General features: G+C 45.9%; 1 protein-coding gene across 2 annotated transcripts in view; it reads left to right on the forward strand.

The window, feature by feature from the left end:
- Positions 1–26,023, forward strand: part of NELL1 (neural EGFL like 1) — a 3,335,977-nt gene that overhangs the window by 3,140,067 nt on the left and 169,887 nt on the right. For both annotated transcript variants that reach the window (XM_069221936.1, XM_069221935.1), the window contains one exon: positions 21,180–21,373. In XM_069221936.1, the coding sequence (XP_069078037.1) occupies positions 21,180–21,373 (194 nt within the window). The remainder of the gene's footprint in view (positions 1–21,179; positions 21,374–26,023) is intronic.

Below are 26,023 nucleotides of genomic sequence, written 5' to 3' on the forward strand. Positions count from 1 at the left end.
TCCCACTTGGAATGGTGAGGGCTGCAATTTATTTTTTACTTTTGGAAGCTGCCATGTAGAAAATCCACAAGACCTAGACACATCTGAAAACTGAACATCTAGTTGATTCCAGGGTGGCGTACTTCACATGCACCCCGCACCATTTCCTTACCCACAATGCCCTGCAAACCTGCACCTTTGCTGGAAAGCACACATTTTTCCCACATTTTTGTGATGGAACCTTCTGGAATCTACAGGAATTCACAAAATTCCTACCACCCAGCATTGTCTCATCTATACCGATAAAACTTCTGCTGCACTTGTCAGCCTAAAAATGTTTTTTTTCAAACTTCCCTTTTGGACCCACTTTGGTTCCCCCTCAATTTCAACGTCTTTTTGGCTCTTCCCTGTCACAAACACTTGGCCCACCCACACAAGTGAGGTACCATTTTTATCAGGAGACTTGGGGGAACTCTGGGTGGAAGGAAATTTGTGGCTCCTCTCAGATTCCAGAACTTTCTGTCACCGAAATGTCAGGAAAAAGTGTTTTTTTAGCCACATTTTGAGGTTTGCCAAGGATTCTAGGTAACAGAACCTGGTGAGAGCCCCACAAGTCACCCCTCCTTGGATTCCCCTAGGTCTCTAGTTTTCAAAAATGCACAGGTTTGGTAGGTTTCCCTAGGTGGTGGCTGAGCTAGAGGCCACAATCCACAGGTAGGCACTTTGCAAAAAACAGCTCTGTTTTCTTTGTGAAAATGTGATGTGTCCACGTTGTGTTTTGGGGCTTTTCCTGTCGCGGGCGCTAGGCCTACCCCCACAAGTGAGGTACCATTTTTATCGGGAGACTTGGGGGAACATAGAATACCAAAACAAGTGTTATTGCCCCTTGTCTGTCTCTAAATTTTTTCTTTCCAAATATAAGACAGTGTATAAAAAAGACATCTATTTGAGAAATGCCCTTTAATTCACATGCTAGTATGGGCACCCCAGAATTCAGAGATGTGCAAATAACCACTGCTCCTCAACACCTTATCTTGTGCCCATTTTGGAAATACAAAGGTTTTCTTGATACCTATTTTTGACTCTTTATATTTCACCAAATGAATTGCTGTATACCCGGTATAGAATGAAAACCCACTGCAAGGTGCAGCTCATTTATTGGCTCTGGGTACCTAGAGTTCTTGATGAAGAAGCCCTATGTATCCCCGCAACCAGAAGAGTACAGCAGACGTAACGGTATATTGCTTTAAAAAATCTGACATTGCAGGAAAAAGTTACAGAGTAAAATGTAGAGAAAAATGGCTGTTTTTTTCACCTCAATTTCAATATTTTTTTTATTTCAGTTGTTATTTCCTGTAGGAAACCCTTGTAGGATCTACACAAATTACCCATTGCTGAATTCAGAATTTTGTCTACTTTTCAGAAATGTTTAGGTTTCTGGGATCCAGCATTGGTTTCACACCCATTTCTGTCACTGACTGGAAGGAGGCTGAAAGCACAAAAAATCGTAAAAATGGGGTATGTCCCAGAAAAATGCCAAAATTGTGTTGAAAAATTGGGTTTTCTGATTCAAGTCTGCCTGTTCCCGAAAGCTGGGAGGCTGGTGATTTTAGCACTGCAAACCCTTTGTTGATGCCAATTTCAGGGGAAAAACCACAAGCCTTCTTCTGCAGCCCTTTTTTCCAATTTCTTTTACAAAAACGACATTTTCACTGTATTTTGGCTAATTTCTTGGTCTCCCTCAGGGGAACCCACAAAATCTGGGTACTTCTAGAATCCCTAGGATGTTGGAAAAAAGGACGCAAATTTGGCGTGGGTAGCTTATGTGGACAAAAAGTTATGAGGGCCTAAGCGCGCCCTGCCCCAAATAGCCAAAAAAAGGCCTGGCACCTGAGGGGGAAAACGCCTGGCAGCGAAGGGGTTAAATTTTAAAGGCATTACCCCTCTGGAATGTTTCTCACCTCTGGCTGGTTAAGGATAACAAGGAAGTGTCAGGCTGTGAACATTTTAGTGGAACGTTTTGGGCAAACCTGGGTAATGGACAAAGCAACTCTTACGTTTCCAAATGGTAACAGTGGAATATAATTTAAATTAGTCAATGTTTGAATATGGGCACGTTGTGAGTGGCACACAACATAATGCCGGTCGCTAAATAAAACTGCACCCCTTCACTGAATTCGATAATTAAAGGTGTACCAAGTTAATAAACTAGGGTATTTAATACCATACTATTAAAAAGGCCAATAAACAGCTGGAATTAAAACCGAGCCACACACTGACCTGTCAGACCACCCTGTTACCAAATAAATTAAATGGCTGTAAAACAAACCTGCGGAATGTTGGAACAAGGCCTGCAATTACCGTTTTTTGTTGTGAAATGATGTTGTTGTCTTGCAAATGTTATGCCTGAAAAATGTACATTTAAAAAAGGATTGGGAATTTAATAAAATTAAAAACCATATGTGCACAAAATGTACATTTTAGTAAGTAATGTTTAGCCTAGAAAAATATGCGGATCTGGTAAAGACATAAGAGCCGCACATACAGTTTAAAGTATGTGTGCGTATGTAAAACAAGAAGACACATCAGACAAAGACACACAGGCGTAGAGCAGCCCTGTGTGTGAATCACACAGACTAGAATCAAGGAGTCCTCTGCTGCTCGCTCCGTTTGCACACAATAAGGCCCATCTTTATGAAAAGTTAGTGCCGCCTTAGTGTAATTTTTTTTAATTCAAAAGTGGCACTATCTTAACTCTTAGCTTCCTTTGCACCATTATTTAATGCCTGGGTCAGAACAGGCGTTAAGGGACCTGTGGACCCATTTCCATGGTTGAACACCATGGAATGGGTCCACAGGTGCACTCCTCAAGCCCCAGGAACACCCCACCCACACGGGAGAATGGGGGACCCCATCCCAGGTAAGTAGGATAAGTATAGGTAAGTAATTTTTTTTCTTTAATTAAAGTGCCATCAGGGTCCAACTTGGCGCCCCATGCATGGCACAGGGTGCAATGGTCATGCCCAGGGGACACTGGCCCCCTGTGCTGGCCATTGGGGTGGTAGGCATGACTCCTGTCTTGACAGGAGTCATGTGGTATGGATGGTTTTGCATCGGAAAATGACGCTAGGCTGGTTAGAGTCATCTTTTATTTTACTCTAACCAGCCTAACGTAATTTTTTGGCGCAAAACCCCCTTCTCCCATACCGTCAGCCCCACCCGGCTAATGTCATTTTTTTTTTACGGTACTGCTGGTGCTCAGGAATGGGCAAAGCCAGTGCTAAACAAACGCAGTTTTGCACCAAAAAGTATAAATATGCCCCCTACTGTGTGCAAAGTGAGCAAGCAGCAGAGTACTTTCACACGGGCAAGCCTGGACATTTAAAAGTAAAAAAACACTGGGACATGAACCAAAAACAATCCACTCCCTTTAAAGTCAGCCAAAGCAGGCTGACATCTGATCTCTGTCTTTGAATGCACAGCAAATGTGAGGAAACAAGAGCAATATTTACAGGCTAATTTACTGAGGAGCGCGGAGGAAACAATAGAATTGAACTTCTCTTAAATAAAGAAGAAAGTCGTTCGTAGACACATGCTAAAATGATTACCACTGTACTGATACAGAACTTAGGCCCATATTTATACTTTTTTAGCGCCGCATTTGCACCGCTTTTTGATGCAAAAGCGAAGCAAACTTACAAAATACTATAGTATTTTGTAAGTTTGGGGCGCTTTGCTTCAAAAGCGGCGCAAATGCGGCGCTAAAAAAGTATAGATATGGGCCTTAGTCCCTGCTCTCCAGGAGGAGTAAACAGAGGAAAAGGCATGACAAATGCATGTTATGGACAAATGAGGAGAAAGCATAGAAGAGCGACAATGGAGCCCGCAAAAGGGAAGACTGTGGGTGGGCTGAAACTCACAAAGTATAAACAACATGTCTCAAAGAGACAGAGCATGCGCTGTCCAACCGAGACCTAAAATTACTAAATTCAAAACTTTCAATTTTGGAGTGTCATCCCCCTGGCTGGCAAGTCGAAGGAAAGGGCAGGGCTACTAGTGCTGATGAATCACCTGTTGTCACCTGTTGAAGGAGAGACTCGAGTCTAAGAACATGTTGAGCTTTTTAAAGGAATGAGGTCAAACACAGCTAGCAAATGATGTATTGTAAATAATGAAAAGCTGTGCTTTCAGAGTTAAATCTGTTACTGTGCTTTAAAGGCCAGATATGCAATAGGTTTTTAGAACTACAAAGCATGCATTGTGCAAATTGGCAATCTTCGCAATTATAAAAACCCTCAATACAATCAAGTGACAGTGCCAATCGCAAATAGCGTTGCCACTCATAATGTCAACATTGCAGTTTACTCTGAATTGCCTGCAAAAGGGGTTGCAAATGGGCACACAAGCACCCCGCCTCCCTTGCATTTTACAAGACAAAGTATCAGTGATTTGTGATTATGTCTATGGTGAGGAAAGTTTACTGTGTTTACTGTTTAATGACAGCAGTCTCTGTCCATTGGCACACTGAATGAGGGACCGTTTTACTGTGCATATGGCAGCTGTCGGCATTGAAGGAAGCAGAAAGGTGACCAATAGTTTCTCTAGCGGACTGGTTCTAGCAGGCATTGGGAATTTCCCGGGAGATTGGAAGGGTGGGGACTGGTTTTGCAGCAGTGGGGGCTGGTTTAGTTACTGGGAAATGGTTTTGCAGTGGTAGCGGCTTCACACTGTATCCCCTCCTCCCGATCCGGGGGCAGGTCTGTATGGCGAATCAATCCCCACAAAGGCTGTGGAACAACATTCCCAAATAACATGTCTATGTCGGCTAAATTCATAATGCATGAGTCTGCAGTCTGTGATAATTCCTTATAATACCCTGCAGGGTTATTACGGGGATCAGGCAAAGTCTGCTTAAGGGCTAAAACTTCAGCTCGCTTCCACGGAACATGTACCCAAACACGCTGAAAATGAGCTGGGACAGCATCAATTTGATTAGCAACATCAGCTGCAACAGCGTCCTTCCATACCGGAGGGACTTCTCTCATTGGGTACTGTCGCACCTTTTTTTTAACAGAGGAGTCATGTTGGAACAATGACTGAGAAGGATCCTTATTCCTAAAGGACAACAACGTCGCAACTGCTTTCTCAACAACGGAACCCACAATCATGCCCTTTGCAAACTCAAACCGTACACGGCACAACTCAGGCGGATTTGTTTCCAAATCATTATCCTCCAATTCCTCACAAAGGAAAGCACACATTTTCTCAAAAACGTATCTTTGTTTCGGTGCTTCCCATTGACGGAAGACATCCATAACAGACTCTACATCGTATTTTAAAGGGTAAACAACCCATTTACGCGCCATACGGTCAAACATTTCTCTCTCTTGAGAATTAGGCAGTTGACTACGCGACTGTTTATGCTCCGAATCTGGGGTCACACCAGATGACCCAAAGAGAGGAAATATAAGGCTGGCAACAGTATCTGTCATTCTCTGTCGGACAGAAGGAGAAGTTGATGAAAGAACAGGAGGAAAAACAGAGGGAGGCAAGGCAGACGCAGAAGCAGACGCAGAGGCAGTATCAGGAAGAACACCAGAAGAAGCAGTCGATGTAGTACATAAAGTCGCAGGAGGTACAGATGGAGCAGGTAGCGAAGTCGGCGGCCCTTGAAGGGGCTGCGCCATAGTAGTAGGAGCCAACTGAAAAGGAGCTGGCGGCTGTGGAAGAACCTGAGGCACAATAACCGGAGGTTGCACAGCTAAAGGTTGCGGAGGTGCTGTAGCATTCTGCTCATAAGGGGGTGGCGAACTCAACAAGTGTGACATCGAAGGATCTTTCTCAAGTTCTTTTGCTGCATCTTGCTGAAGAAGCGGAAGAACTGGATAACATTTATCGGTCACCAATTTACGTTGCCTGTGCAACTGCTCATTCATCTGTTCTTCTTCATCATCTTTAAACTGCATGGCAGCTTGCATTATCGAGATACCCTCTTCCCTCTTATTTCTCTTTGCTAATTTAATTTCCTTCTGTTTGGCTTCCTTACGCCATTGGCGGAAAGAGTCAAACATCGCCGGCCGGGCTTTCTTCTTAAAAAGTTTAACCTCCAGATTATCCAGAATCTCTGTGTCAAAACTACCATATTGGGGCCATTTTAAAACACCATCTTTCCTGGTGTATCGGATCCATACTTCATTATATGTGAGGGGGCCTATGCCATGTTTCACATATAGTTCATAGGTTGGAGTTCCAATCGGAGGAACCGGACACGAGTCCTCCAATCGGGAATCCCTATTATAACCAAGACAAAACAAATTTCCATATCTGCTAAGACCAGGCATCTTCGCTCTCTAGTCTAGCTTCAAACTTCAAAGGATTATCGAATACGATAGTCTCGTGAATACACGAATCCCTCGGCTTTGGTACTTGCAAGTTCCAAATCAAAGATCCCAAGGGGATTCCAAACTAAGAACCAAACTAAGGACTGGGAGACGCTCCACTTATACTTAACTGAGGTATCGATGACGTCACCAGAAGACTCGTTTATCGTTTCGCTCTACCAAATCATCAAGGGTCCAAAACAGGGCGATAGTCAGGGCAGCAGTCCTTCGTAGCCGTCGGGAAGCGTGGAACCTCGCAGCAAAGACTTTCGGACCACGTCGACATACAGGGGTCGATGAAGTGGCGGCCTTCCTCCAGAATTTTCACACAAAGCTCCTCACGAACCTCTGGCTTGGACCGGTACCGCTGAAATCGCCCCACGTTGGGCGCCAAATGAAGTACTGGGTTTTTCAGAACCCAGTGGTGCCAGGGAACACACCCTAAGACTTCGAGTCCTTCTTTTTTCAGACTACAGAAACACAGAATCTTCTTGGTGAAGTCAAAGATATTGTTTATTGGCTGCAGCCAGTAACAGGTATCCTAGAAGTACAACACGGTGTATATTCTCAGGAGACTGCTCTCTTTGCAAAGCTAACCTTCTCTTTTATACAAAATATTATGCTTTAGGCAAACATTCCTTATTTTACAGTTGACCATTCACATATTTTCACAACAGAGAAATAGCAGGTTTATGATGACAAGCCTATATTTCAGTTTGTCCAGCCCTCAATCAATTACCCGGCAAGGCTTAGTACTTTCATCAGATATCGAAGGACCCCCAATATAAACGGGCACCTCCTCCTTGTAAAGCAAGTCATAAAGAAAGAAACAGAGACAGGTGTGTGTAAGATTAGGCATGGTTTGTGTGTGATGAAAGGTTTATGATGTGTTGTGCCTTGATACTAATCTCATTCGGCCACTGGGAAAGAAACTGGCCGAACAGGTTTGGCTTCAGGCAGTGGAGTCAGCTTTCCCAGGTCACAGAGGAGTCAGCAAAGGTGTATGTGTCCTTCAGACTCGTTTTCAGCATTAGACATTGGCCTATGTGAGGGCAATCACAAAATGGCTGTCGTTTAAGTGGAACACGAGGGTTCAAGACGGAAACTCTGATATTCGGGTGATTTCGTTACCCGAATATGAATACAATGCTTGTGCATACTGTTCTGATCATTCTCGGTCTGCTGATACCAAAATCGTTGTGATACGACGATGTTTATAACACAGGTCCAGAATTTTCAGTACCACAAATGTAAAATAATTACTGTTTAAAAAAAACGGTTTTTAATCTGGATACCCATCACTGACACGTGACAGATCTTGGGCACCACTTCTCAATCACCTGAATCAGTGGTCTCCGATTAAATGCATGTGTGCTCTTCCAGGGGTAAATGCTGAAAAGTTTTCTATGTTAACTGCAATTAAAGGGATTGGAGGAAGAAACTTAAAATGGGGCAGTCGTGTTAGGCTACTGAAGTTATTGCATGGTCTATTGAATTATGAAAATATCACATTTTGAGTGACTTTATGCATTTAAGTCCAGATTGGCATGCAGCATTCTGAAACAGTTAAAAGCTGTTCTAGGGAGATGGTCAGCAGATGTGTGCAAATTCGGAGAAGTATCCAGTGTTTTCCATGTACTTTCCTGTCATGTTGCAGCTAGTTGAGGATAGGTCATTTCAAAAGAGATTGTTTAGTTGGTTTGGGTGTCTTTTCTAGGTCACACCTGACTCGATTAAGTGATGACTGTGGCAGTGTTTATGTTACTCAGATGATTGGTAGTGGCACTTTGGGACAGCGAGGATAGAATCATACAAATTCAGGTTGATTAATACCTGAAAATTTGGTCTGTACTCCTGTTGGCAATTCAACAGTGGGCAGATGAGAGGCATTTAAGTAGAGATCCTTATTTATTCTGAGAATGAAACCTGAGTACAACGCCCTTGATCTGTTACCATGACAAAAGTGTCTTCAAGATTTCAATATTGTTAAAGCCATGATGAGGAGTACAAATAAAACTGACTCCAAGTTATGCACTGGTGTGAATGTGAGAAAGAAGGTAGAGTACTGAACATCTGAGCTGATCTACCTGTGGATTATTGTTGATGTTGTTCACAAGAACAGATTGCCAGAAGGGGCGGCTCCTCTGCTATGGCGGAGGAGCGTCACCTCCCCACCCCACACCAGCCGCTGCTAAACAGCAGCTGCAAAACTTTTACAAGAACTAAACACTGTTTATTGTCATATTCTTGTAAAAGGGGAGGGGCAATGGGCTGTAATGTGCACGGAGGGCAGTGCACATGTATGTTTGGCTGGCTGTCTTGGGCCGGCCAGACGTACACGAGCAGTATCCTCTCTCTAACCCGGCAACGCAGACACTGAGTTGCCGGGTTGGAGAGCAGGCAGAGACCTTCACTCAGCATGAAAGGAGCATCAGGATTGTACGCAGGGCAGGCTGGGAGCCTGTGCCTGCACTGCAGTCGAGGACCGAGGATCATAGCGGCAAGAAAGGTAAGTTTTTTTTTGTAATTAGATTTTGTTTTTTTGTCTCCCCCTGCCATGTGCCACGCCGCCCCTTTCCCCTCCTGTGAGTCACCACTGCCTGACCCATGTAGGAGGTGCTGAACTGATTGCTGAATCTCATGATATTTGTGAAAGCCTTAGGGGACTTTGAACCCTGGGCCTATACAGAATTAGCCGAGCACATTTTTATGGGGTTGTGCAAATGTAGAAAGAATGATTTGTAGAGTCTGGTCAGGCAAACACTGATCTTTCTTTAATTGTAAGGCTTTGGAGGTCTTAGGTACAGATGAGGCATGGTCACCCTTTCTTAAACCACATATGAGTTAGACTTGATAATTAAGGGAATCTGGACCTTGAACATTATCATCGATAAGATCAAAGAATGTTGAAAGATTGTTGAGTGGACTATATCTATCGAAAGGAAAGGTAATGGAACACATTTTGGTTACTTTATTTAAGTAGGGTAGGTCAATCAATCAATTAATCAATCAAGGATTTATAGAGTGCACTAATCACCCGTTAGGGTCTCAAGGCGCTTGGGGGGGAGCTTCTGGTCGTAGAGCCATGTCTTGAGGCGTTTCCTGAATGTCAAGAGGTCTTGGGTCTGGCGAAGGTGGAGCAGTAGGGAGTTCCAGGTCTTGGCGGCTAGGTGAGAGAAGGATCTTCCTCCGGCAGTGGTGCGGCGGATGCGGGGGATGGAGGCGAGGGCGAGGCTGGCAGAGCGAAGATTGCGGGTGGGGGTGTGGAAGGTGAGTCTGTCTTTGAGGTAGGCTGTGCCTGTGTCGTGGAGGGCCTTGTGTGCGTGGATGAGGAGTTTGAAGGTGATCCTCTTTGATTCTGGTAGCCAGTGAAGGTCTCTGAGGTGGGGGAAATGTGGTTGCGGCGTGGGATGTCCAGAATGAGGCGGGTGGATGCGTTCTGGATTCTTTGCAGCTTTGTTAGGAGTTTGGTTGTTATTCCTGCATATAGAGCGTTTCCGTAGTCCAATCGGCTGCTGACCAGGGTGTGGGTGACAGTTTTCCTGGTTTCAACGGGAATCCACTTGAAGATTTTGCAGAGCATGTGGAGAGTGTTGTAGCAGGAAGAGGAGATGGCATTGACCTGCTGAGTCATGCTGAGTGTGGAGTCCAAGATAAAGCCTAGGTTGCGTGCGTGGGTGGTGGGTGAGGGCGCGGTTCCTAGGGAGGTGGGCCACCAGGAGTCATTCCAAGTTGAGTGGTTGGTGCCAAAGATGAGGATTTCTGTCTTGTCTGTGTTTAACTTGAGGTGGCTTGATTCCATCCAGCTGGCGATGGCATGAAGTCCGTTGTGGAGGTTGTTCTTTGCAGTTGTAGGGTCTTTCGTGAGGGAGAGGATGAGCTGAGTGTCGTCTGCGTAGGAAACTATGTTGATGTGGCGGGTTTGTGCAATGTTGGCGAGGGGGGCCATGTAAACGTTGAAGAGCGTGGGGCTGAGTGAAGATCCTTGGAGAATGCCACAGATGATTCTGGAGGCTTCTGACAGGAACGGTGGGAGGCGGACTCTCTGGGTTCTGCCTGAGAGAAATGACGAGATCCAGTCGAGTGCCTTGTTGCAGATTCCAGCGTTGTGGAGGCGTGTGCGGAGAGTGTGATGACATACTGTGTCGAAAGCTGCGGAGAGGTCCAGGAGGATGAGTGCTGCTGTTTCTCCTTCGTCGAGCATGGTCCTAATGTCGTCTGTGGCAGCAATGAGTGCAGTCTCGGTGCTGTGGTTTCTGCGGAATCCGGATTGGGAGGTGTCGAGTACCTTGCTGTCTTCCGGGAACCGGGATAGTTGGCTGTTTACGATTTTTTTGATGACCTTGGCTGGGAAGGGGAGGAGGGAGATCGGCCGGTAGTTCTTGGGGTCGTCTGGTTCTACCTTTGGTTTCTTCCGCAGGGCGTTGATTTCTGTGTGCTTCCATCTTTCTGGGAAGGTGGCTGACTCGAAGGAGCTGTTGATGGTTTTGCAGAGGTGGGGGGCGATGATGATGTTTGCCTTATTGAAGATATGGTGTGGGCAGGGGTCCAATGGTAATCCGGAGTGGATGGAGGCCATGGTGATGGCGCTGTCCTCTATGTTGACGGGGGTCCAGGTGTGGAGGAGGTGGGTGTTGCTTGGAGCGTTGGGTTCTTGTGTGTTTGTAGTCAGCTGGTGGGTCTGGGGTTTGAAGCTATTGTGGATTTCTTCTATCTTTCGACGGAAGTGGGTTGCCAGTGAGTTGCAGAACTCCCGTGATGGCGGGGGTTCGTAGGAGCAGGTCCTGGGGGTGGAGAGCTCATTAACGATGCTGAAGAGCTCTTTACTGTTGTGAGCATTGGCGTTGATGCGGTTTTTGAAGTGGGTCCTTTTGGTGGTGCGGATCAGTTGGTGATGTTTACGTAGGGCATCCTTGAAAGCGATGTGGTTGGAGTTGGTAGGGTCAAGGTGCCAGGTTTTTTCCATTCTGTGACATAGCCGTTTGGATTCCTGTAGTTCTGGGGTGAACCAGCTGGCTTTGATTCTGTGGGAGGTGTTTTTTTTTTTTTGGAGCGGTGCAAGGGTGTTGGCGCAATCGTCTATCCAGTGATGCAGGTTGGTGGTGGCTGTGTTGGGGTCCGGGGTTCCAAGGGGTGGGGCCCGTGTGGGAGTGGAGATCAGTTGATCCGTTGATATTCTGCTATAGTTGTGTCGGGGGTTGTGTGCGGTGGTGGTGAGTGACTGGTTTCGGGTAGGAGAAGTGGATGCAGCGGTGGTCTGTCCAGCTGAGATCGGTGGTGTGGCTGAAAGAGATGTGGTTGCTGGCTGAGAAGATGGGGTTGAGTGTGTGGCCTGCGGAGTGGGTGGGTGTAGTGACGAGTTGCTTGAGGCCGAAGTTGGCGAGGTTGTCGATTAGGTTGGTGGTGTTGATATCGTTGTTATTTTCTAGGTGGAAGTTTAGGTCACCGAGGATGTAGTCTGTTGAGGCGAGGGCTTGGGAGCGTCGCAGAACTGCGGTCTGGATCCAGGGGGTCTGTAGACCAGTGTTCCTCTGAGTGTGTTGTTGGCATTGATGTGGATTTTGAGGTGGAGGTGCTCGGTGGAGTTGATGGTGTTGTGGGAGTTGGTGGAGACTCTTATGGTGTTTTTGTGGACTATGGCGATTTCTCCTCCTGGTCTGTTGATTCGGTCTCTTCTGGTGATCTTGTAGTTTTCTGGTATGGCTATGGCTACATCTGGTTCCGAGGCTGAATTCATCCAGGTCACATACAAACAGTATACAAGATTACATTATATCTACACTATCAACAAGGCAATGGCAGTCAACATGGAACACAATTTAATTCTGTACATTCTTCAATCAGACCTCCACCCTGTGTCAAATCCTTCACACCCATTTGTAGGTTAATTCGGAGTTGAATGTGATCCACATACATATGCTAGAGATATGACTAGGCCATTAATGAGGATTGATTAGGGAGGGACATAGCTAGAAAAAAAAGAAAAGAGAAGGTAAAAAGAATGAGAAAGAAAAAAAGATGGTTCACCCCACCTCTTCTAATTCTGGTACTTTTGGAAAGAAATGGGCTCAGCTTTACATGATTTACATGGTTTCTGCAATGATAAAGAGTTCCACCTCTAATTTCTCCTGTGGCAAATTACAAAGTTTGTTAGATGCTCTTCTCTAGTGTGTGTTCACAGTGGTCTCAGTGCCACAATGAAGTAAGGATCCTTATTGGTAACCATGAATTAGACTATTCATTTACAGGAGTGAGGACCTGCAGTAGCTACAAATCTTGAAATGTGATATTATTTTTAGGATTGGCAAATCCATGTTTGCAGTTCTGAAGTACATCACCTGTTCATAGAAAGAGGTTATGAGGTGGCTAATGAGCAGGCTAGGACAGGTATGCCACAACTGATAATCCAAAAAGACCAGATGATGGAGGGAATGCTGAACAATGTCTAACAGTCACCCCCATTCAGAGATCTGGGCATAAAACCATTGTTTTTTTGGCCCACAATGCCAACCCAGTTTGGACCCAGACGTATGCACATCAGTCTTGACCCTGCTCCCATAGAAACAATCCAGCCCGAAATGCCAGTCCTTCCTGGACCAGAAACAAGCACCCTGGGACCAGTTTCGGGGTATCACCTGTCATTAGCCAAACTAGCTTGAATCCCGATGGGAACAGTCCAGCACAGGGAGGACCTGCCCTGCCAGTTCGGCTGGACTGTTCCCATGGGGAGAAGGGGAACAAGGTCAAGATTGATTTGCATATGGCTGAGTCCAAGCTGGAATGGCATAGCAAGCAAAACAACAATGGATGTAAGCCAAGATCTGTGACTGAGGGTGAATGTTTGACATTATTCAGCATTCTGTACATCATCAGTTTGTTTCGCATTTTTCACACTAAGTGGGAAAGGTATGCCCAGACGTGGGTCCTGTGCTAGCGCTACCACCGGATTGAAGCTAGACTGGCTGACTAGAAGAGATACCCCAACACCAGTCCAATATTGCTTCTTTTCCAGTCCAGGGAAGACCTAGCCTGGCAGTGGGAGTTGGACTGTTTCCATGTGGGAGCACGATCAAGATTGATTTGCTTATGTGTGGGTCCAGGCTGGAATGGCACAGCGAGCAAAACAATGAAGGATTTATGCACAGATATGTGACTGGGGGTGAATGTTTGACATTGTTCACCATTCCATCCATCATTGGGTCTTTTTGTACATGTGATAATCCATGCATTATAGGGCAATGAAGTCTTGATGATCCATGTGACTTTTGATAAATAAACAGAATTCAACTCTAGCAATGTGTACAGCTCACTTCCTTCTTGCCTGGTTCGTAGTTTAGGGGAAAGCAAGTTATTCTGATATTTGCATAGTGCGCATCAGCTGTGTTATCAAAGAAATGCATCAAGGGCCTGATTTATAAGAAGCTTGTGCTGCCAGGGCATCACTTTTTTGATGATACTCCAGTGCTGCAAACCTCTCAACCCTATCTATGATGCCACGCAAAGCCACTTTGTATGACTTTGAATGGCTTCATAGATATGGAGTAAGGCAAAGCAGTGCAAGTCAAAGGAATGTTCAATGCATTACATCACTGTGAATCCATGACAATTGGGTCAGTAAATAAATATGAAAGTGTTCAGACCCTTCCTGTTGAGCGAAACTAGTCACTTGTGTACTGGGAAAGGAGGACCAGATAGGATTAAGAGTATGTCCTCTTATCTGTGTAGGTGCATGTGCCATCTGTGTTAATCCAAGGGTTTCTAAAGTTTGAGAAAAATCGAAAGGAGGGCCATTGGATAGATGATCCACATGGAGCATAAATCACTAAAATTATAGTTTTATGTTCCAATGTAATTCAAAAAAGGTGAAATAGTAGAAACAGAATCTGCATTGAGGGTGTGGGAAATTGCAGTACCGGTTGAGGAGGGTGAAACCCTACTCAAGCAGTAACCCCAATCCTTGTCAGAGGGAGGCACAGGCAACCCTCAAATTAACCTGTGCTCAACCCTTTGGTACCTTGGCACAGAGCAGTCAGGCTTTACTTAGAGGCAATTTGTAAAGTATGTATGCAGCACTTCAAACAGTAATAAAATGAAACCACAATAGAAGTGTAACCCTACACTGATTTAGCAAAATATAATAAATACATGAAGACTGAAACAATAAAATTGAAAACAGTAGTACTAAAGAGATGCAGTTATAAAGGTATATGTAAATGTAGTGCCAAAAGGTCCTAAGTGCCACTTATGGCTATCTGGTCGTTGGAGAAAGTCACAAGTTCAGGTCGACTGTGATGGAGTATAGGTCAGACAAAGGAACCAGGCTAGTCCCGCTGAAAAGTTACCTTCTCATCCTAGCGCAAAAAGTCCAGTTTACATTGGAGGGACCCACAAGAAGTAGGGAAGTGCAGAATCATCATCTAAGTAGCACGAAGAGAAGGCCTGGAGTTGTGAACAGTTGTCGATGTAGCGTGAAGAGCAGGCTTGGCATTGCAGATGGTACTCTCTATAGCACAAAGATCCTTATCCGGTTGATGTCACAAACGCTCGAATTGGAGCTTTGCGTTGGCACTCACATGAACAGTTGATGCTGTAGCACAAAGGGTGAGACTGACGGGACATTGTGTGGCGGACAGTGCAAGCTACAGTTTTGGCACCAATAGGCCTGTTTGCAATCATAAAAAGGCAAAAAACTTCAATTCTGCTCCACTGAGGCTTTACCAGGTGTTAGAAATGGGGTTTGTGGTTGGCTAGGGTATGCACCTCAGCCAGGCAGAACGTACCCACTATAGACAGGGCAAGGGAGTTACAAGTCTAAGATAACCCCTGCTCACCAACTTGGTAGCTTGGCACGAGCAGTAAGGCCTATCCCAGAGGCAATGTGTAAAGCGTTTGCACAACACACAACACACGTGACGCAAAATGTACACCACAAAGTAAACACAACACTGAGCTATGTAAAAATAATCTGTATTGCACAAAACATAATTATACCAACATTACACGTAAGTATTACCCTGCTACCTTAGCAGTTGTCAGAATGTTACACAAGTTACGAATGCCCTGCAAGAATACGCAGTTGTCACATTGGGAACACGTAAGTACTCAGGATTCTGCAACATAAGCAGTAGTCAGGAATTACAATAAGAGTTATATGCACTTGTCATGAACAATTCCTAAATAACCATAAAAGGAACATTATAGAATATCTTACAAGTCATATAAATACATATCCGCTTGTCATGCTCATAAAAGAAACATTAGCACATATGTAAAAACATCAAACGCAGGTAGGTAATATAGGAATCAATAAATGTTGGTATAAAGAACTTTGGATTGCAACTATTATTGGTCCCTTTGAACAGTACCTGGTTGGATGAAGGCACCTCTAGTGCCTAGAAGGCGAACAATTGGGCCCCTGGTCGTCCTATGCGCAAAACGGGGGCCTCGGATTTCCTTGTGAGGAGAAGAGGGCGGCACGCACTTCCTCTATCCTTTTAATGGGCTCCTCTGGGGACTGAGATTACTGGGGGCCTCCCTAGGCCTCCACCGGCCCTCACAAGGGGTGTCCCGGGTCAGGGAAATCCTCTGAGGAAGGAGGGGGGGCGCCACGCACCCCCTCCGGTTTGAAAACAGGCCCCTCCAGGGACCCGCAAATTCCTGGGGTCTCCCTGGACCTCCGTCGGCCCTTGCACGGGGGAGACCCCCACAAAAGTGCCACTGGCCCACGAGGAGGCTAACCAGGGATCCAGCGGTCCGGACGAGACTCCGGTGAGGCTACGGCCTGGCCGCCCGACATAGGAAAGTCCTCTGGGACTTCCACAGGCGAGGGAGAGGCGTCCTCCTCTCCCTCAGACTGTCGACGACGTCCTGGCCCAAGGCACGGCCTACCGGTGCCCCGGGGGTGCTCCACGGAGCGGGCCTCGCCCTGGGGGCACCAATAGGAGCACGCTTGCTCTAGATGAAAAGAAGAAGGTTTTCTTCGTGCCCTGGGGGCACCGGTAAGCGCGCTACACTCGCGCTTTACCAAAATAACTTCCCCGGGCTGCGGCGGTGATTCGGGGAGCAGAAATAAAGCGTTTTTAAAAGTGCTAAGGCAAATCTGAGGCCCGGTGATCTTCTGCAGCAATTTTTAAAAGTGAGCACTTTTCCAAAGCGCTAAGACAAAGCTGTAGAGATCGGTGCAGGGGGCACAGCACCCTGCCCCTGGGAACAGCAACATTACAAGGAAAAGCACAGGGCTGGTGGGCCCAGCTACAGGCCAGCACAAGGGGTGCAGATGGTGACAGTTCCTACTACTGACCAGGCCGGTCACAGGTCAGCACAGCAGCAGCAGTCCAAGGTGGTTTCCTGGTGAGTCCATTCATCAGCATTCTGTGTCCAGTTTCATATTCCAAGAGTGTTCAAATTGTGGGGAAAAATCCCCTGTACTTATACTGGGTTTACAGTGTGTTTCACAATGGTAAGGAGGGGAGGTTCCAGCCAGTTACAACTGGTTCTGGGAGTGCCCCCCTCTCTCCTTTCAGCACAGGCTCCCAACATCAGTGGGGGGTTAACGACCCTATTGTGTGAGGCCAGGGCACAGCCTTTACAAATGCAAGTGTGCCCCGCCCCTCCCTTCTCTTAGCCCAGGAAGGCTTTACAATATGTAGATGCACCTCTGTGACACCTCCACCCTCCCTGTGTTCAGGCTGTCTGAGAAGTATGCACAAAGCCCCAACTGTCAGTCTGCCCAGACGTGGATTGGAGAAAAGGTGCAAAACCCCAAAGTCATAAGCACAGATAAATGCGCTGTTTCTAGAAGTGGCATTTCTGTGATAGCAATAAAAAATACACCTACACCAGTAAGCAGCATTTCTCACCACTATCACAACCATACCAAACATGCCTACGCTACCCCTCATAAATCAGACAATACCCCTTACACATAAGGCAGGGCATTTCCAATGCAATCCTATGAGGAGGCAGCACTCACAGCAGTGAGACACCAAGTTAGGCTGTTTGTCACTACCAGGACAGGCCACGCAACATGGCACATGTCCTTCCTTCTACATACATGGCACCCTGCCCAAAGGGCTAGCTAGGGCGTACCTTAGGGGTGACTTACATGTAGTAAAAGGGGAGTTCTGGGCCTGGCAAGTAAATTTAGATGCCAGGTCCCTGTGGCAGGAAACTGCGCACACAGGCTCTGTGCTAGCAGGCCTTAGATATGTTTGATAGGCTACTTTAGTGGGTGCCACAAGCAGCGCTGCAGTCCCACTAGTAGCATTTAATTTACAGGCCCTGGGTATAGGATACCACTTTACATGGGACTTATAAGTAAATTAAATATGCCAATTAGGTATAATCCAATCATTCCAATTTTGTAAGGGAGAGCACATGCACTTTAGCACTGGTTAGCAGTGAAAGTGTTCAGAGTCAAAACCTCAGCCAACAAAGGTCAGAAAAACAAGGAGGCAAAAATCAAAAAGTCTGGGGAATGACCCTGTAAAAGGACCAGGTCCAACACCAAGGGTTCAAGACCCAAACAGCACCACTTGCGAGGTCAGGGGCTTACTCCAGCTGGATCTGGGTACTGTTTCAGTTGGTTGGGAGCCTGCTATGTTCCTTTGGCTCTGAACTGGAGGCCAGCCCTTGGAGTCATTCTGGGAGTCCTGGGTTCAGGTGCAAGCCCAATCCCTCTGAATCAGGCAGGGGGCAACAGGGCAGTATCCAGCAAGCCAGCAGTCCTGCAAGGCAGTAGTCCCCAGGGCAGCAGTCTAGTAAAGTGGCATTTCTTCTTCCTGGCAGAGTCTCCACTGGTCCAAAAGTGTACTGAAGAGTTGGCGTCCAGTATTTATACCAAGTGCTTCCTTTGAAGTGGGAGAAGCTTCTAGAAGTTTCTCATTGAAGTGCATCGGTTTCCTACACCCCTGCCCTGGCTCCAGCCTGAATATAGGGAGTATGCAGCCTTTTGTGTGGAGGCAGGACATAGCCTACTCAAGTGTAGGTAGGGATGTGCCCATCTCCCCCCTCCCATCCTGCCAATGATGGCCCATCTGAGCACACCTAATCTCTCCATAGTGTTTGGCTGTCTAAGATGAATACACAAAGCCTAACTGTCTGCTACATCCAGTCATGTGACCCAGAGATAGGCTGCAGGCACTAAGGCCCTCATCCTGACCTTGGCGGGCGGCGGAGGCCGCCCGCCAAAGTCCCGCCGTCAGGTTACCGTTCCGCGGTCGAAAGACCGCGGCGGTAATTCTGACATTCCCGCTGGGCTGGCGGGCGGCCGCCTTCAGGCCGCCCGCCAGCCCAGCGGGAAAGAGGCTTCCACGATGAAGCCGGCTCGGAATCGAGCCGGCGGAGTGGAAGCTGTGCGACGGGTGCAGTTGCACCCGTCGCGTATTTCACTGTCTGCGCAGCAGACAGTGAAATACATTTAGGGGCCCTCTTACGGGGGCCCCTGCAGTGCCCATGCCAGTGGCATGGGCACTGCAGGGGCCCCCAGGGGCCCCGCGACCCCCCCTACCGCCATCCGGTTCCCGGCGGGCGGACCGCCGGGAACTGGATGGCGGTAGGGGGGGTCGGAATCCCCTCGGCGGCGCAGCAAGCTGCGCCGCCTTGGAGGATTCCAAGGGGCAGCGGAAAACCGGCGGGAGACCGCCGGTTTTCCAGCACTGACCGCGGCCAAAGCGCCGCGGTCAGAATGCCCTGCGGGGCACCGCCGGTCTGTCGGCGGTGCTCCCGCCGACCCTGGCCCCGGCGGTCTAAGACCGCCGGGGTTAGAATCACCCCCTAAATGAGTAAGGAAGGAAATTGGCAACTTCCTAAGAGTGGCGTTTTCAAAATTGTTATTTAAAAGCAAACTTCACCATAGGAGAGGATTTTTAATACAATTTCAAAGACACCAAACATGACCTGGTTACCTGTTCCAATTTAGAAGTTAAAGCGTATTAAATGCAATAAGGTAATTCCAATGTTATCCATTGGGAGAGGTAGGCCTTGCAGTAGTGCAGTAGTAAAAAACAAGTATTTCACTACCAGGGCCTGTAAAACTTAAAAGCACATGTCCAACATTTTAAAAACACTGCACCATGCCCTCTTGGCTGTCCAGGGCCTGTCCAAGGGGTGATATATATGTATTAAAAAAAAAGGTTTAGTTCTGGCAAAGCCTGGGGGTCTCATTGCTTTCCAATTGGAAATTACACCTATAAAAGGAAATAAGGTAATCCCAATGTTGTCCTATGGGAATAATTGGCATTGCAGTAGTGAAAAACAAGGTTAAGAGTGTTTCACTGCTAGTACATCTAAAGCATAAATTTACATGTCCTACTTTTTAAATACACTGCACCCTGCCCAAGGGCTGTCCACAGCCTGCCTTAGGGGTGACTTATATTTATTAAAAAGCAATGTTTGGGCCTGGCAAGAGAGTTAATTTGCCAGGTCGTCGTCACAGTTTAAACTGCACACACAGGCTGCAATTGCAGGCCTGAGACATGTTTAAAGGGCTACTTAAGTGGGTGTCGCAATGAGTACTGCAGGCCCTCAAGTAGCATTTAATTTACATGCCCTGGACAGAGGTAGTTCCACTTTACTAGGGTCTTACAAGTAAATTAAATATGTCAATTGGGTATACGCCAATTCTACTGTGTTTTAAGATGAGAGCCTTACAAAAATGGGTTAAGAAAACAGGAGGGTGAAAGCAAAAGGTTTGGGGATGACCCCGCAGAAAGGGCGAAGTCCACTAGGGGGTTTTCACATTCTGGGACAGAACACTAGGGATGGACCTATATGGCAGATCATTCTTAGAGATTAAGGCCATGCCTCAAACCTGTTTACCAGTCCTCTCTACACAATAAAATGTGAAATCTACAGAACAGTATTAAGAAAAACATGGTTTGGGTCCTCCAGTAGCACCTTTTAGTATTCCTTAAAATATCCCATATTTAAGAGTAAAGTAGGTCATGAGTAGGCACCCAGAAGAAACACAAGTTTTTACCACACATATACCTTAACTATGCATTGCCTTTGCCATGCATTTAAGGTAAGTTTAAGGTAAGTGTGGGGGTTAAAGATAGAAATGAAATATATATAAACATATATATATATATATATATTTATATATACCATACAGTTACTTAGGCTAATAATGTGTGATAATGACTTGCGAGGTAAAAACATATGTTTTCTAAAACATACGTTGTAAAGGAATGCGAGGTGTTTATCTATGTTGATCTGTCATACATCTCACTGAGTATGTAAAAGAAAGTCCAATGAACTGCCATTTTTTCATTGTAACTACAGTACAATTGTGAACTGTTCTATTAGCATCCAAGGCGGCAGTCTCAACTCAGAGTCTCAACTCACAGCTTACTAAGAACACCTCCCCAGGGGAGGATGAAAATGGCAGAGAAGAAAGGTTGTGCACTCAAAGAGTCAGCATATTATTCTTTATGAACACACCCATAAAGAAACTATGCTAATCCGACAAAAGGGGCTTGAAAATATATTACTGTTCAAAATCAAAACAACCAGCTATTGATGAAGGATAAATATGACTTATTGTTATTTTTGTGAGTGTGGTGCAATTAATATGCCTTTCTGCTGGGATTATTAATTCCTTTTGCCACAAACATTGATGATTCATAGGTGATTCAGCTAATAATGAGTTGCAACGACTGGTGTTGAAACAATCTGTTTCCCTCTTACTCATCTGAGAAGGCCAGTTGCTAAAGTTCATTGCACAAGGGTGTCCTTACAAGGGCAACATTATTACAGCACAAACCATTGCTTTCGGCAATGTCTCATGCAATCATCTTATAAAAGTATTGTCTTTTGCAGACATTGATGAATGTGCCTTACGGACCCACACGTGTTGGAACGATTCAGCTTGCGTGAACCTGAAAGGGGGATTTGACTGCCTCTGTCCCTCTGGACCATCCTGCACTGGAGATTGTCCACATGAAGGCGGCTTGAAGCGAAACGGTCAGGTGTGGATGATGAAAGAGGACAGGTGTTCTGTGTGTTCCTGTAAGGTAAACTCAACTTGCTGCTGCCTGCTGTGGTTGCATTCATTGCAGTTGCAACATTCCACTTTTTGTAAATGTTCTATTTTGCTAGAAAGTTGGATGTATCAAAATTAGGAATGATGTTTGTGTTTAGGTGAACTATTTTGATTGCGGTGGACATCAAGTTTGAAATGAATCAGGTTCTCAAGCTAGTGGTCAACCCTAGCTAGTGGTCAACCCTTCCCAGTAATTAGACATTTTTTTTTTCAAATTTTTGAGGAAGGTCCTGCTTATGTTTTCACATTTTTGGTTTCTAAAAAAAAGATGTACAGGCCAAATTTAAGTCTTTATTTAACCACATTTTGGCGACTATAAAGGTACGCAGAGTTTGCAGATCCCCTTGGAGAGATGTGAAAAACTAGCCAAATGTGGTGAAATTTTGTTCTGTTTTTTTTTTAAATTTGGGAAATATGTTCTGTGCAAGAAAGTGTGTGTGTTTTCCCCAAACTAACATCAATGATGATATCTTCCCAGCTTTCAGAAACAAGAAGAGTTGTTTCACTTTAGTTGTTCCACATTTTTAAGTGATGGTCCCTGTATTCTATTTTAATGACTTCTACCTACTTGCAGTTTGAGGGTTAAACCCAATGGTGAACCAAAAAAGCAGTACATTTGTGAAAAGTCGACACATTTCTGAACTCTGCCATGCGTTATTTGTGTACTATGCTCATGGTTCTCCTAAATGAACTAATTGTTTAAACCAAAATGATAAAAACAAGTATGGTAATATTCTTATCTGAATGTTTTCCCTGAGAGCTGATCTACATAAGCAATATATTCAAACGTTCCCAATGGTGAGATATATAGTGTTAGTAAGATGTCCAAAGATATACAATACTCAGAGCTATCAACCAGGTTGCTGCTTATGATAATTATTAATTGTGTTTCAACCATGCTTCAATTTATAAGGTAAGGTCAATGAAAAGGGCATAAAGGAAAGCAATGCATTTTTGAAACATGCCTAATACCCTGAATTTAAGACTATGGGTTATTTGTACCACTCTGATGGTGGGGCTAATCATGATATCATGTGATTCTAGGGGCATTGAAAAATGAACTCTTTTCTACACATTGACTTACATTTGGAAACCAACAATGTAGAAAAAACTCAGTATATGTGAGAGAACAGGGCTGATTGCAAAGGCCCCCTAACTTTTTGTCCCAATTTTTCACTTTTTGCTGGTGTTTTCCTGACTCTGATGGTGCCCTGGGTACTGCTAACCAGTCCCAGGGCCTGTGCTCTGTGTAAAATAAGTATGCAAATTAGGCTAATTATAATTGGCTAAGTCAACCTACCTATAAGTCCCTAGTATATGGTAGGGCATGTAGGTTTAGGGACCCTAGCGTAGGTAGTGCACCCAGTGCCCAGTGTCATTTTAAAGGCAGGCCTGCCTTGCTGGCTGCTTTTAATTTAAAGTTACATGCAAATTCGACTTTGAAATTAAAAGTAGTTCCAAAGTCTTAAACTACCTTATTTTTAGATATAAGTCACCCCTAAGGTGTGCCCTATGTGCCCCTAGGGCTGGGTGCCATGTAACTATAATCAGGGACCTTATTAAAATAGTTTTATAAGCCCTCATGAGGTAAAGCAGCTAAATTCGTTTTTCCCTCATTGTAGTGCATGGCCTCCATAGGCTAGAATGGGGAGACTTTATTTTAATTGTAAAAATCCCCTTAAGTAACAGATACCAGACGTTTGGTATCAAATTAATTCTTATAATAAATCCCACAACTTCCAGTTGTTGGATTTAATATAACTTGTTCAGGTAAAGAGTTTTAAACTTTACCTGGAAAGTTGCCAACTTCAGCCCTGCAGTGTTTTTGCTGCTGTGCTCTGATTGGCCAGCCTCTGGCAGCCTGGCCAGGCTGCCTTGATGAGGTGTGAAGTGGCCTGGCTCCACACAAAGAGATGTGCCTGGGGGAGGATATCTGCCCTCTGCAGATGGTGAAGCAGGAAGGGGGAGGGCTACCAAACTGGTCTTCAAAGGCAGAGAAGGACATTTGGAGCAACCCAGCAACACCCTCACATCCTGCAAACCCAGACAATTAGGTGCCCCCTTGATTAGATTAGGAGAGGGCAGGAGAGGGGTGTATTTTGGATTTTTAGCCACACCAATGGGTGGGCTCAGCCATATGTAACTTCCAAAAATCACTTTCAGCCATGATGGATTTTTGAGGAATGTTGCTCCCTGGGACTGATATTTGCCACACTTCCCAGGAAGTGGTAATCACCGGGGGAAGAACCTGCACCTGATTGGAGAACCAGGACCCCTCTGTTTTTCACCCAGGAGCAGGGATAAAACTGGCAGACCTGCACCCACACCTCAGATCCCTATCAGATTCCAAAAAGGAAGAACTACAGGAGAAGAAGGACTGCCCTGTGGACCCCTGACCTGCACCTGGACACTGCACTCTGGAGGATTGCACCAGCTGCACACTTGCGCTTCACCACTAGAAAGACTTTACCTGTCTTCTACTGCTTCAAGAAGGGACTCCCTGTTTGCTACAGGTACAAAGGAGTTGCCCACAGTCCCCTACATCAAGTCCTGCAAGCAGAGCCCAGCTGACCATCGTCCAGTGGCCATTTGAGGATTCTGACCTGCACCTGGACACTGCACTCTGGAGGATTGCACCAGCTGCACACTTGCGCTTCACCACTAGAAGGACTTTACCTGTCTTCTACTGCTTCAAGAAGGGACTCCCTGTTTGCTACAGGTACAAAGGAGTTGCACACAGTCCCCTACATCAAGTCCTGCAAGCAGAGCCCAGCTGACCATCGTCCAGTGGCCATTTGAGGATTCTAACCAGGTGCATTCTGGGAATTGTAGTCCCAACTCCCAAGGAGCAACTCAGAGTTTCTGGAACCTTGGATCAAATTGTGGACACTTCAAGGACACAAAAAGGACCTCTGGAAGAAGATCCAGAAGTTTGTAGTCCCATACCCCTAGAGGCACACCAGAGCCTCTGAACCCTTGGCTGGTGCTGTGGACCACTTTCCTGAATCAAACACTTCTGAAAGTAAGTGCGACAGTGTTACCTCGTGGGTGGCCTGAACTCTGGACTTTGTTCCTTTCCAGTGTGACCTTTTTTAACCCTTTGAGCACTAGTTGCTTCTATGCGCTTCAAAGCATTAATTCTTTAAAAATTCATATCTCCGGTTCCCCTTATCCGATTTTATTCATGTTGGTGTCATTTTAAAGATAAAAATATAATCTATTTATATAGATTGATTTTGGATATTTAAACTGTTTCCTGTGTTTTATTCAATTACGGTTTTGTGATATTTGAATGCTTAACACTTTGGGGGTCATTCCGACCCTGGCGGTCATAGACCGCCAGGGCCGGGGACCGCGGATGCACCGCCAACAGGCTGGCGGTGCATCCAGGCCAATTCTGACCACGGCGGTAAAGCCGCTGTCAGAAAAGGGAAACCGCCGGTTTCCCGCCGGTTTTCCCCTGGCCTGAAGAATCCTCCATGGCGGCGCTGCCTGTTCTGGCAGTTTTGACCACCAGAACCTGGCTGGCGGGAACGGGTGTCGTGGGGCCCCTGGGGGGCCCTGCAGTGCCCATGCCGATGGCATGGGCACTGCAGGGGCCCCCTAACAGGGCCCCACAAAGATTTTCAGTGTCTGCATAGCAGACACTGAAAATCGCGACGAGTGCAACTGCACCCGTCGCACCCTTTCCACTCCGCCGGCTCCATTCGGAGCCGGCATCCTCGTGGAAGGGGGTTTTCCGCTGGGCGGGCGGGCGGCCTTCTGGCGGTCGCCCGCCAGCCCAGCGGGAAACTCAGAATGACTGCCGCGGTCTTTTGACCGCGGTACGGTCTTCTGGCGGTTCCCGCTTGGCGGGCGGCTCCCGCCGCCCGCCAAGATTAGAATGACCCCCTTTGTCTCCTAAGTTAAGCCTTGTCGCTCGTTGTCAAGCTACCAAGGGTTGAGCTAGGTTTAATTTACTGAGACCTAACTGGACCTAAGTGGTGGTTAGTGCCCTATTGCTAAGTGTAGGTACTTACCTGCCCTTACCAATAACCCATTTTCCAACAGTATATAACAACAAAGGTTCAAGTATTCTATGTTTCCACACTTTTTCCAATGAAAGTGGTACTTTGCCAGTGGCTCTATCACGCATAACAGGAAAGGCTCTTAAACACCATGGCTCCTTTTTTGTACTTGAATTGCATTAATTCTTGAAATGGGATGGAACTTTGTCTTGGGGTTGGCAGACACTGGAAACTTATGAACCCCCAGAAATGTCTGACAATTAGATTCCCGGATGCGTTCTGGGTGGTGTGACTTGCATTGATCCCACTGCATTTTCTTATCAGAATGCCCAGGAAATGTCAAAGTATAGGTGATAAAAATCAATTTCCTCGTATTTATTATTTACAGATTTTTTTGTAAATTCCAGACATCAGGAAAAGTCCTGCTTTTCTTCATTCCCACATTTCTCACAATGAAAATGGCACCCAATATTTGTGACGGGGCCTAGCGTGTTAGACAGGAAATGGTCACATTTTGGACTGTTTCAATTGAATTGAGTGTCAATGTGGTCTTCATGTGCTTACTGTTTTGTTTCTTTCCTATCACATGTGTTATGGCCAATCACAATGTGAAG

This window comes from Pleurodeles waltl, chromosome 3_1 (genome assembly GCF_031143425.1).
Source record: "Pleurodeles waltl isolate 20211129_DDA chromosome 3_1, aPleWal1.hap1.20221129, whole genome shotgun sequence".
Taxonomy (NCBI): Eukaryota; Metazoa; Chordata; class Amphibia; order Caudata; family Salamandridae; genus Pleurodeles; species Pleurodeles waltl.